Below are 12,738 nucleotides of genomic sequence, written 5' to 3'. Positions count from 1 at the left end.
CCTCTTATCATGCATAAAATTATATGATTACGCTATAACTATGCATGTATTATTAGTTACGAGCATAACAAAACTACTAATAAAAGATATTGAATTAATTAATATTGAATTTTAATGAAGATTAAAATCTACTATGAACCAAGCCCTTGGGATCGTTTGATTTGTAGACAAAATTATGTTGGCATTACAAAATTATAATGCATGAATTGCAATACTAGGATCAATAATCTTTAAATTTGGTATACTAATGTTATGTTTGGTTTTAATTAATAATGGAATATGCTTAATGTAATATAAAATATGTGCATGAGTATAAATAGAATAAATCCAGATGAATTTTGATTTTAAATTTTAATCTTATCTTGTGTTGATAAAGCTAGAAAGAGCTTTGACAGAAGTGTTAATTTTGTTATTTTAATTATTTTATCCAAGTATAGTCGATTTTTATAGTGTTCTTCACATTAGATGTGTAAATTTTATATCAAATCTACAGTATAAAATTATATCGATATTGATTATACCAAAAATAAAAGCACAATACAACAAATAGTAAAAAAAGAATAACCAAACAAGGATAAAATTCTCGGAAAAAGTACAATTGAAAGTAGTCAAATTTTTTTCTTGTTATTACATTACACGTACGAGATAAAAAAGAAAAAGGTACACAAACAAAAAAAAAAAACATGAAAAGAAAAAGAAAAAGATGGGTCCGTAAAACAGGGGCTGAGGAGAGAGGAAATAGGAAAAGAGGAGGAAAAAGAAAAGAGGCTCACACTACAGCCTCATCCATGTTCTCTTTCCCCACCTATGTTTCTTTCCCCACCTATCCCGACCCAAACAACTCTCACCGCTTGCTAACGCTCTTCCAATTCTATTTCATAACCCACCTCTAGCCATCGGAAACTCTCCTAATTTTTTTTTTGTTTATTTTTCATAATTATCTCAAAGTTTTTCTCCTTTCTTCTTGTTGCTATCGAAGAAGAAAGATCAATTATAATTTTAGTTAATATTTTGTTTTATAAATTAAGGTAGGAGTAAACGAAGTTGTAGGTTGTTTTTTGTCGGTAAATTATGGGATTAGATGACGTGGATCTTCCGGACGACGGTGACGGAGGTGGTGGAGGAGAAGATAAGGCATCGGCGGTTGCGTGTTCGATTTGCCTAGAAGCTGTTACCGACAATGGAGATAGATCTTGGGCTAAACTCCAATGTGGCCATCAATTTCACCTCGGTTAGTTCGTCTTTCCAACTTTTGTTAATTAATTAATTAATTAACTAAAACGTAACTGGTACTCTTTGTGACGAAAGCAAGCAATAACCTTGTGGGTAGTTAAATTTACCGCTAGATTGTCTGAGATCTGATTAGCTGCTAAAGTTGTGAAATTTTCTACCTTTTTTTCTTTGTCTTTGGGAGATCAGAATTTTGATTTTATGAAGATTTTTTGGTTAATTTTCTGCAATCATTAACTTAAACAGGTGTTTAATCAAGTTAAATAGACTTATCGCATGATGATGATTATCCCCTTTACTTAATACTTGTGGCTAGGTGAGTTACGTATGTTTTAAAGCAACTCAGTGTCTGAAGTTGAAAAGTTGAAGGGATACCATAGAATGGCTAGACGGTCTAAGCAATTGTTACTTTGTTTTTCGTACAGCAGAATACTGTTAAGAAAAGTAAAGGTTCAAGGATGTTAGCGGATGCTGTTAAGAAAATTAAAGGTTTATGATGTTAAAGGAGATTGGTTACTTCTATGAACTTTGGAAGTAACAAAGAGCAAGAAAGGAGGAGGTCAGTCTAAAAAAAAGTTGATTAATTAAAGGTTCAACTGATCACTGTCGCCTGTATTTTGAACACGTCGCCTGTATTTTGACCATGTAGTCGCAAGTATCCAGCCAAAGTAACCGATCAAAAAAGAAAAACATCCAGCCAAAGTAATAGGATTTAGACATATCCAAATAAAAGAACTTCAATCATATTTCTTTGTTTTGGGATTGTGCCTGTCCTGTTTGAGCCTTAAATATGAGTCAAGTAGCTGAAACAATGATAAGATTGCTTGAGCACTACATCCATTTGTATGATTTTGCTATGACAGAGTAAGAAAAAGGTTGTAGATGAAAACCAGGAAATAAAAGGAAAAGAAGTGGGCGACTCTTCAAGTTGAGATCTTAAAGCTTAACGTCCAATGTAGTTTTTTTTGGGACTTACAATGTGATTTCTGAAAATTAGAAGTAAATGAAACCTCCTTTTTTTCCCTTTTTTCTTTTGATTAGTGAAATTTCCAATGTGATTGCCACAATCTTTTCTCTTATCGTCACTGTTGATGATTTTCCACCAGTTTTTCTTCTGCTCCATTCCTTCTCATTGTCCTCAAACGTATCCTCATCCTCACTTTATAAACATCATGATTACCTAACACTTTGGCTGCTTCCCTTAATTCTGCCTCAGTCATAGAACATGGTCCCTTCAGTAGCGACAAAAAATCGGAGTACATGTTGTAGTGTAGCACTGTAGCTATCTAAGTCTCTTGTGCTAATAGTATTGCTTACTCTTGGTCTTTCGTCGAGGCGTTCGACATTCAATCAGCCCAGAATCCTACTCAAAAGATCATTTTTACGTCTAATATTCTAGCTTCTTGAAAACCCATGTCGAACTTGGTCACAGAGATCAGTTTCTATTATTGTGGAGTCGATCTGGGGCACATATAGTGGAGTCAAGCCCAAATTTTCCCCTTTGCAAATAGAAATTTATCGTTGGGCCATATCGTTTTTTACACCTCATATTAACTAGGCATATAGCTACGAGTACAATGAATGAATACCAATGTTGTAGAAGGCAAAAAGGTTATAGAAGTGTTTATATCTATTGGGGCTTTAAGTACAAAGCACAACTAAGTGTGCACCCTTTATTGAAGAAAGAGGCAAATTTTGTTATTTGTGTTATATGTAATTTAAGAAAAATATCTATAAACACAAGTAATAAGATTAAGGAATTCAGAGAATCACAATCAAGTGAATTTACTTAATAGCACTGATAAAAGTGATTTACGTAATACGGATCATATATATCAAGGTCTAAACCATTTTAAATTTCTTATTTTAATGCAAAAAAGCAGCATTAAGTTTCTAATGCAAATTTAGTGACTTTTTATTGTGATGTCTGTGCTTAATAGTTAATACTAACATATTCATGCATAATGGTTCCATAAAAACTAAGTTATCAGTATACTAGTGACATTTATTGTTCAGATGAGACGCACGCGTTAGCGACTTCGTGCCTACACCAATGCGCATCAATGCGCCTATGTGAAACAAGGTGTCTATCCTGAAGTAAACTTATTCTCAGTGTTTAAGCACATTTTGGACTAGCACTATCTATTTTGCATCTTCTTGATGCCTTTCAATGATATCTCTCTTACTTCATCAAAAAAAAGGAGAGATATTCTGGCAAATGTGGCTATTATTGTATTCTCCTCGGTTGTGAGATAGTTATTCTAATATTGCTGCCGTTCTAAAATGAACCCTGAGTCTAGCAATTTATACGTTGTTCTCTGCAATTTGTATCCACTATTCACTTCTTTGATATTATTTTACAGTTGCTTAATGGTGGAAGCCATTATCTTTCTTGTAAGTTCCTTTCATAAACCATTTTCTATTGTAGCTTCAGTTGATGTGCAACTTTGGGAAATCTAGGATGAACGAGCCTTATCATATGTTTTTTTTTTCGGGGGGGGGGGGGGTGACAAATGTGTGCACTAACCTCTCTTGTTGGTATCTAAGATTATTGTTGTTGAATGTATTAGTGCGTAGAAGCTGGGGACTACTGAGTGTAGTAACTTCTGTTTCTGACATTCTCTAACAATTCCTTATTTAGAATTAAGTGGGTGTATTTCATCTTGTTGACAACTTTCCATTATGCATGCAGATTGCATTGGTTCTGCCTTTAACATCAAGGGACAAATGCAGTGTCCCAACTGTCGGAAAATTGAGAAAGGTCAATGGCTTTATGCCAGTGGCTGTCGTCCACTACCTGAGTTCAACATGGATGATTGGGCCCATGATGAAGACCTATATGATCTGAGCTACGCCGAAATGGTAAAGATGAGTCATCTATTTCCCACTGTTCAGTAATCTAATAGTCAATCTAACCTATCAATAACAACTAATAAAAAGTTTTGTTCTCCTGGTTTTAATGTGGGGCCATTGTACGTTCCTTTATCTGGTCTTCATAAGTTTCTTTTGGATGATGTGGTTCTCCTACTGGGAACTGATTGAAGATTAGTATTAAAGAAGTAGATGGACTTGCCTTATCTGACTCTTGATTGCTTTTTCACTTCTGTTTCTGCTTATATATGCTTACTCTGTTTCGGAGATTATTGCCTAACCGCATCTCCTTGTCATGATGTCCGTACTCAACCATCAGACCTCTTCTTTGTTGCTTTAATCTCTTCTTGTTAACAAGAAATTAAGTTCTTTGAGCTTAGGACTGTTAACTTTGTATTCCACCAAGTCTAAACAATTTGGGGAAAGTGTTTCTGATATACGAGTATGCAGTTTTCTGAGTTTGACAATTTATGATTGTATAACATGATTAATACAAACGGCCTATTGAAGTGGTTTGTGGAACATTCTATCCCTTCTTTTTCCTTGATTAGTATGATAGATTTTTGTCTGGATGTCCTGTCTGAAATTTATGTCATACATAGGTTATTTGCCTCCACAACTTACCGTCCTGTGCTTGTCTCCAAAACTTACCTGAAACAGTTAGGTTGTAGCCATAATATGAGATATCCTGATCTTTCACATTACCACAAAGTCATCTGCAGCAACTTACTGAAAGGGTAAACCTACACTGGTATTCTGAATCAGTTGCCTGAAGAATTCCAGCATATTATGAGATTCAACTTGTAAAAACCCATGAGTCTTAGTATTTTTTCAACAAAATGTTCTCTATATTTCTGTCCATCAGAATTGCTGATTCTATCGCATCATTAATATCCATTTGACAACACAATTCCTTGGAGAACTTGGGGTCGCCTTTATGCAAGGGGACGTCAATTCCTTCAGTGGAAATAGGAAGCATGTACATTAGAAGAGCGAGTTGGTGCTCTGTTTACTGATATAACACTGACTGCTATAAAATTGGACCTGGGTGTGAGGACTTTCGTTTTCAATGATTTGTCAATTATTTCTGGTAGCAAGAAACTACTTCAATTGGTGTGTGTAAAGTTCCATTTCTTCTGTCCATTGCTACAGGAAAAACATTTTTTTTTTATTATGGTGTGTGTAAAGTTCCATTTGTCCTGTCAAATTCTTTTTCCTTCTAGTGTTTTTCCTGTTGCTACAGGAAAAACATTAAAAAGAAAAAGAGAAGTCCTGCTTGGCTCATGAACATTTGTTGGTGCATTGCTAGTGCCTAAATATAACTTTGCTTTTCTCTTGCCTTTCTTTTCTGTCTGTGATCTGTTTATTGTTGATTGTTTTTCTTCTCAAGCCAATTATTAAATTTTACTTACTAAACGTTGTATGTCCTGTACGAGGTTTTGCAGTCATTTGGAGTTCACTGGTGTCCTTTTAGTGGATTAACTCGGCTGCCATCGTCTTTTGAGTAAGAAACCATTTTACTCATTTTATGGTAGAGATTAGTTGTGTTTTTTAACTCGTTCACAATTTTGTTATTGATGATTTTGCCTCATTAGGCGAGCTTGTAATGTTGAAATTGTACTGTCTGCTTATATAGTCTTGAACGAGAATGCTGCCATACTTGTAGTTTGAAGTCGGATAGGCTAGTGTAGCATGTGCATATACACCAGTGATTAATCGAAACTCATAGAAGTGAAAAACCCAAGTAAATGGCCCCATGAACTTTGGCATACAAAAGATGGATCATTCTCTCGCAGTTAGCTGTTCTAGGTTTTCATGGTTATGTGGATTGAGCATAGTGCAAGAACTTTCAATGATCATTTTTAGTACAACATGCCTGTATACACTGGCTTTGTTTCCTTCACTTTTTGGTTGACGAAGTAGTTTTTTTGTAGATTAGTTTGTCTTCTGTCTGCATCAATAGATCGAATACATGATGGAACTTTTACTTAGGATTAAGATATTAACGCATATAGTCATCTTCTGGATGTTCTTCTTCATCAGTAATTTTTCTTTCCTATGAAAAATTACTTAACTTTCTTTTTAAATCAGTGGTTTACTTGGTATTCTTTCTGTTAGACCAGTTAATGAAGGTAACTTATACGTGGAAGGAATCAGTTATGTTGGATTTGTAGAGATGAGATACTGGTGATACCATGGTAGAGTTCATCAGTTCCTACATAGTTGAAGGAACAATACTTTTGCTCTTTGCTTCTGTACGTATTGCAAATGCTATAGCACCATTGCTATGTTTTCTTTCTTTTCCATATTGAGGCTGAGTTACAAGCTGAGTTTGAATACACTGTGTGCGGTGGAAATATACCATTCATTAGAACATTTTACATCTTCCTAGTTATAAAAACTGGCCCATTGAGCTAATTTGAGTTCACAATGTTGATGGGTTTCCTACTGGGACTAATTAACCTCAAGTGTGTAAGGATCCCAATGTTTTGAAGGGCCTTGAAGTATGATATGCCCTCAGATCGTTTCTTTCTTTTTGATGGGACAATGAGTTGAGATTATCACATCTTTTGCGTCATTTTGATGCTAGCTAATTTGATTTATGTCCGGATAAGGAATATAAGAAGCTCTTAGCTTCCAGCATTAAATTCTAGTGGATCAAATGGAAGTACACTTGTCCACAAAAAGAAGTAAAACTACAACTTTTAACTGAACAAACAATAGGGAGAGTCACAAATGGTTAGGGTACAGCGTATTTTTGTCCTCTAGAATTAGCTGCAATCTGTACTATCTAGACCGCCAGGCTAGAATTGTAACTGCGTAACATTCCCTGAAAGAAGCACCTGAAAAAGGGGCTTACATACAAGCTACAAGCTCATCGGCGATGTGTTTTGTACTTCCAAAATTAGAATTTATTTCGTTTGGACAATTAGTAAGGGGTTGCAATTGGCTGGGCGAGGGGTGTGGAAGCTTTAATCGGTCGGGCCTATGTGACTCTTAGGTTGGTTGGAGGGGCTGGGCAGTGCAGTACAAGCTGATTGAGGAAAAAAGGAGCGGAAGAAAATATTTAATTTGATAAAAGAAGGAATTTACATAACTAGGTGGGATGGTTGTAAAGGAAAATGAACTAAAAACATTTAATTTGATAAAAGCAAAAGAGATTGAACATAACGAAGCTGGCTGGGCGGAGCAATGTAGGGCAGGTTGTAAGGGGTGAAATTGGATGTGTGAATAGGGGATGCGGTCGTTGGGAGCCTGATATTTAAATTGGAACAGGGTAGAGGAGCAGGGTCACACTCCGCCAAGTTTTGAACATGTGAGCCAACTAAGGCTGGACCAAGTTCAAGTGGGAGCAAGGTATTGCCTTCTTTTATCCTATTAAGACTTACATAGAAAATCATCTAATCTGCTCCAATTTATCACTCTTTTCCTGTTGGATGAAATGTTCAACACCATTATGCTAATAATATTATTTTATACAACTTCTTACAGCTTCCAGAGTCAATTTTATTTATGTAATCAAATTTACACTTCGATTTGATGATTTCTTTACGAATTGAACTAAAATTTTTCGATTCAATTATAACGTTAATATTTTTTTCCACTGCAACTTATGTAATGCATAAGTCAAATTAACATCTTTAGTTCTTCTTGGTGTATCACATGGGACAGAAAGCATAATTAGGACTTCCGTATATCCTATTAATCCCCGTGAAATTAGAGCCCAACTGCGGATCCTAATACTTTCTGTTCTGTGACTGCTTGCTAATCGGTGAGCAAACACTATGTGCCTGCCATTGAGTTTTATTTTATTTGAACAAAGAAAACAAAGCTAAGATCTGATGATGAGAATTATCCCTCTATTTTCTTGTTGTTCATGGGGTAGGGTTGTTTTTCTCCCGTCTTGCTTTTGCTATGCTGTAGATTTTGCTGCTTGTGTCACGTCTAGGCCCTTTCTTTTTCTTTTGCTTCTCTTCTTTTATTTTCTAATAATACTTCCTAACCTATAATTACATGCTTGCAGTGAAGGGGATCTTTCATCTAGTGCATGTAAGGTTTCTGACTCTTTGAATTACAGTGCTAAATCTCTTTGTCATGCTTCAATAATGAGAGTTTTCATTTCTACTTTATAGATCATGATCTTCTCGGTCAGCATGCTATATTTGCTGAACACACGGCTGTATCATCTGCTGCTCATCCATGCCCATATGTTGCCTATGTTGGAATTCACCCATCATCCTCAAATTCGAGTGGAAGTATCAATGATGGTCCTAATTTCAACAATCATTGGAATAGTCCATCTGTTCCCAGTGAGATGCCTGCTTCTTATGCTTTCCCAGGAATGGATGTACATTATCATAGTTGGGACCATCATTCATCTTCTTTCCCCGTGACAAGCAGTCGTGTTGGTACTGCTGATCAGTCCTTGATTCCCTCTGTTACTCAGAGAGCTGCCAGAACCAATGCTGATATCCCAAGACCAGGATCTTTTGTCCCTCCATTCCTTGTTAGTCACGGGTATGATATGTGGAATCACAGGCAATTAATTTGTTTCTTATCAAATTATTATCTAACCTGTTTAAATGTGGGTTTTAATTGTACCTCAAAAAGGAAGGTTCCCTTAACCTTTTTATTTTCGATTTCGGTGGGGATGAGGGGTGAGGGGTGGTGTTTGGAGGAAATATTAAAGAGGAAAAAGACTTGAAACTTTGATTCAAATTTTTCTTGTTTTGAGATCACTTGAGAAACACACCAAGATAGGGGAAGGAGGAAAGCTGTTTTTGTACTCATTTTCAGATTTTTGATTTTGCGTTGCTTTTGCAGTTCTGCTGCTAGAGCTGGAAGTTCAGTTGCCTCACCAATGATACCTCCTTATCCTGGAAGCGCAGCTCGGACCCGTGACCGCGTTCAGGCTCTTCAAGCATATTTTCAGCAACCAAGTAATTCACCAGCTGTACGTGCTCCTGTTATGTCTGCTACGAGACGATCCAGCAATCATAGAGGGATGGCTCAAGTAGGGCCAGTTGCCTCATCATCTGATCAGGCCGGTGGCTTCTACTTCTATCCTTCAGGTTCTTCAGGAAGAAACTTTCAAGAAGCAGAAAATCCTGTATCCAACAGATATTGGGAACGGGAACACTTGCCTGCCTTCCCCTTGAGTCAGGTTGACAGAGATCCTATTTGGGGACCCTTTCACCACACTGGTGTTGGGTCTGATACTGGTAGCCGATCTGGCAGCTACCGCCCGAGGCATGGATCTGAGAGGATGCCGTCCCAGAATCGGTCATGAATTTCTTGTGCTGTTTTGATGAGAACTGTGATCACTGTGAAATGAACCCAATTTATGTATGTTTGAGAAAACAATCATAATGGTTGGAGTCTTGTCAATCTGGCAGGTTCAAACTGTTTTGTGGCCATGAAATGACCCCTTTTTTATGGCCATGGGTTGTGTGATGGGGCGGTGGTGTCCTCTTGTTTCTGTGCCATGTGGGTTATAAATAACATCACAATGTTAATGGCAAAAGTTCAAGCTAGTGGTTGCCTCTATTATCTGCAGTGCTTGATTACACAAATTTCTGTCATATTGGTAAATGGTTTGACATAATACGTGAATGATGAACCAAAATATTGTTTCGGCCGAAGGAAGCTGTTGTTCAGATTCGTTCTATGGTTGAGCACCAACTGCATCCTTCCCTAGGGGTGACAAGGAATATGTGTTGAAGATACTAGACTTTTTAATCATTTTATAGTGGAGATAATGGTTACATGGTATACTTTGAATAAGATAATGCTTATTATCGCAACTCCTTACGGGAGGAGCCAAACATAAGAAAAAATAATGTTCAATTATAATAACTACTTTTGGTACATAAGAATGTAGACCTCAAAATGTTCTTATTTACGGAATAGTATTGGAAAATTTCACCAAATTATCGTTTACTTGGCCATTATCTGCCTATTTCCTAAAGTAACTTTCTCACATTAAATTTTTAGCATTTTTTATACAACTAAAAAATTTTAGAGAAGAATTTGAAATGATCAACCGAAAAAAAGAATCTTCGTGAAGGCCTGAAGTGTATTGATCCACAAGAAGTCTAGTGATCAAACAACTCGTACATTGAAAGATTTGAAAGCATCGTAATGCAGTTTATACTACATTAGCAAGTCTACAATGTTTAAGTAACATATATAAATAAAAAGGGTAGTTGCCCACATAAGGTAGCATGATTTGAAAAAAGATGGTTGTGATCTATTGTTATTTGAGAAACTGGAAATTGAGAATATGATCAAAGTATTATTTAAATTTTAAAACATAAGTTAGAAGGATGAGAAGAGCATTTAAACTACGAGGGATCTCACTAGAGGAAAAGTTCAATATATTTAGAAGGTAGGGTTAAAAACTTCAAAATAACTCGTGTTTTGAAAACCCTCATTCAACTAAATAAGACTCGGAAAGAATTTACGTTAAATTTAGATTATGCATTCAATAAGTCACAAAGACGAAACTCCTTTAATGAATCATCATAGAATGAACATGAATTTAATAACCCCGACTATATGTTCAATCCCTATTATAAGTGTTATAATATTTTCTCATTTATAATATTTGAGTAGGAAAAGAATTTAGAATATTCAACTGGAAAACTCATGTATAAGGAGATCATTTGTGTGTTGTTAATCAAGCCAATAAAAACGCTCACTCTTCTTATCTAGTCTCATAGTTTTCTCCCATCTTTTATCATGACCCAAATCAACAGGCCATTTTGGAGACACTTCAGATTCCTAAAACTCATTTTTATAGGTACCATTGTAAAGACATGGGAAAGTATAAATTGGATTCAGTTGTGAAATTGCTGCTATAAGAAAATAGATTGTGCTTTTATCTTCTTTTTCTTCTTTTATTTAGTGAATTTTTTTGGCACACTGAACAATAAGTCATCAGCTAATAATTCTAACTAGCAAATCGAGAAATGACAAGATTAGTTTAAGCTTTATAAACAATTAGGTAGCTTAAGTCAATTGCCGAGCCTTGTAACTGGGGCTTGTAACCAAGTGGGGCAATAAAGTGCTTGGATGTTGAAGAATGGGCTTAGTAGATGCGAAGATTGTTGGGCCTGTCTACTCTCAGCAAAATTGGGCACGTCTCACAATTCTACATGAATTGCCAGCATTACAAACCCAAATGATTCCGAGGTAAAGCTTGAGGGGCCTCGAGGCTGTGGCGAGGACTACTTACCACACCTGTTGGAGAGGCACATCACTTTCGCAAAAACGTGCCTACTGGGCTTATTCCAACACACAACCACTTTTTGCAACTTAAAACTACAAAATAATAATAATAAAGAGGAAGAAAATATTAAAATTACAATGAATAATTACATTTTATAAAACATAAGAATTGGTTTTAAGTGCTTTGCTTCATAATTAGTAAAAGGGATTTTTTCATTTCTATACACTATTGGAAACTTTATTACCCTAAAGGTTCATGTTTAGTAAATTACCATACCTACACAAATTTTGTTTACAAAATATATACATTCCACCTTAAAAGGTTCCCAATCCATTATTTTAAGGGATTTAGTTACACCCTTTTCCTTTTTTTTCTCCTCTTCTCTTTCTATATTTTTCCTCCGCCTTAAAATACAGTAATCTTCCTATACGACCCAGTTATATACATTATCATCTGTTTAACTTTTGGTCTATTAGCCAAAAGCCTTATTTTTCCTATACGAAAATTTAGTCAAAAATATTTACACAAAAGAGAAATAGAAACCCATCAAGAAATTAAAGTCAAAGTGCAGATGATAGAAGTCAATATCATGCAAAACAGAGCATCTCATCAGAGACCAGAATAAACTTCCAAGATTCATACATAAGAGATGGCCATTAAATCGTTTATAACTATCAACGATTTGCGTAAAAAGAAGAACCCATGAAAGAGACATTCTTAGAATCACACAGAAAAAAGGAGGAGAAAACAAGGGAATCAAAAACAGATTACATACATTGGAAACGCAGAAATACGAAAAGAAAAGACAAAATTAAGAAATTATTGGTAGCGAAAACGACCAGGATTAGAATCAAAGTTACACATGCAATCACAATTACATGATCTTAAATGGGCATAGTATAATCTTAAATGCAAATTTTATACAAATTTTATACGACATGTCTTTTTGTATATTATGTATCTGATTTATACATAGTAAAAACAAATTTCATACAACTAATTATATATTATACAATTTATCTACAACTTATCTACAACTTTCACACATTATTTCTACCCAGTTAAATACAACTACAATAACATACAACTTAAATACAAATTTTATACAATATGTCTTTTGTATATTTTGTATCTGATTTATACATAGTAAAAATAAATTTCATACAACTAATTATATATTATACAACCTATCTACAACTTATCCACAATTTTCATACATTATTTCTACTCAGTTATATACAACTTCAATATCATACAACTTAAATATAATTTTTATATAATGTTGTTCAACTTTCATACAATAGTTAAATAAATAAAAGAAAAATATATAAACAACAGAATACAATTTTTCTACAATTTTACTATAATTTCTGCAGTATAATGTATGTCATGTCTTCTTCTTCTTC

At 35.1% G+C, this 12,738-nt stretch overlaps 1 protein-coding gene across 4 annotated transcripts; it reads left to right on the top strand.

Annotated features, from left to right (window-relative positions):
* Positions 1–730: 730 nt before the first annotated feature.
* On the top strand, positions 731–9,873 carry LOC109220748. Of its 4 annotated transcripts, none has more exons than XM_019385217.1 (7): positions 731–1,231; positions 3,923–4,092; positions 5,547–5,605; positions 7,378–7,458; positions 8,126–8,151; positions 8,235–8,619; positions 8,926–9,873. In XM_019385217.1, the coding sequence occupies exons 1-7, from the start codon at positions 1,072–1,074 to the stop codon at positions 9,389–9,391; spliced, it is 1,347 nt and encodes a 448-aa protein (XP_019240762.1). In that variant the 5' UTR covers positions 731–1,071; the 3' UTR covers positions 9,392–9,873. The 4 variants fall into 4 exon arrangements, with proteins under 4 accessions (XP_019240762.1, XP_019240759.1, XP_019240764.1 ...); XM_019385214.1 differs by having other exon boundaries at positions 5,538–5,605; XM_019385219.1 differs by lacking the exon at positions 7,378–7,458.
* Positions 9,874–12,738: the final 2,865 nt, after the last annotated feature.

The sequence above is a fragment of the Nicotiana attenuata genome, unplaced genomic scaffold (assembly GCF_001879085.1).
Source record: "Nicotiana attenuata strain UT unplaced genomic scaffold, NIATTr2, whole genome shotgun sequence".
NCBI lineage: Eukaryota > Viridiplantae > Streptophyta > Magnoliopsida > Solanales > Solanaceae > Nicotiana > Nicotiana attenuata.
This window is presented reverse-complemented; position numbering and strand designations above follow the sequence as displayed.

What these genes read in the sequence shown, in the direction of transcription:
- LOC109220748 (XM_019385214.1), top strand. Translation starts at nt 1,072, where the DNA reads ATGGGATTAGATGACGTGGATCTTCCGGACGACGGTGACGGAGGTGGT. An exon ending in CAAGTTCAAGTGGGAGCAAG is followed by an intron (nt 7,459 to 8,125) that starts GTATTGCCTTCT and finishes ACATGCTTGCAG; the next exon opens with TGAAGGGGATCTTTCATCTA. An exon ending in GGATCTTTCATCTAGTGCAT is followed by an intron (nt 8,152 to 8,234) that starts GTAAGGTTTCTG and finishes TCTACTTTATAG; the next exon opens with ATCATGATCTTCTCGGTCAG.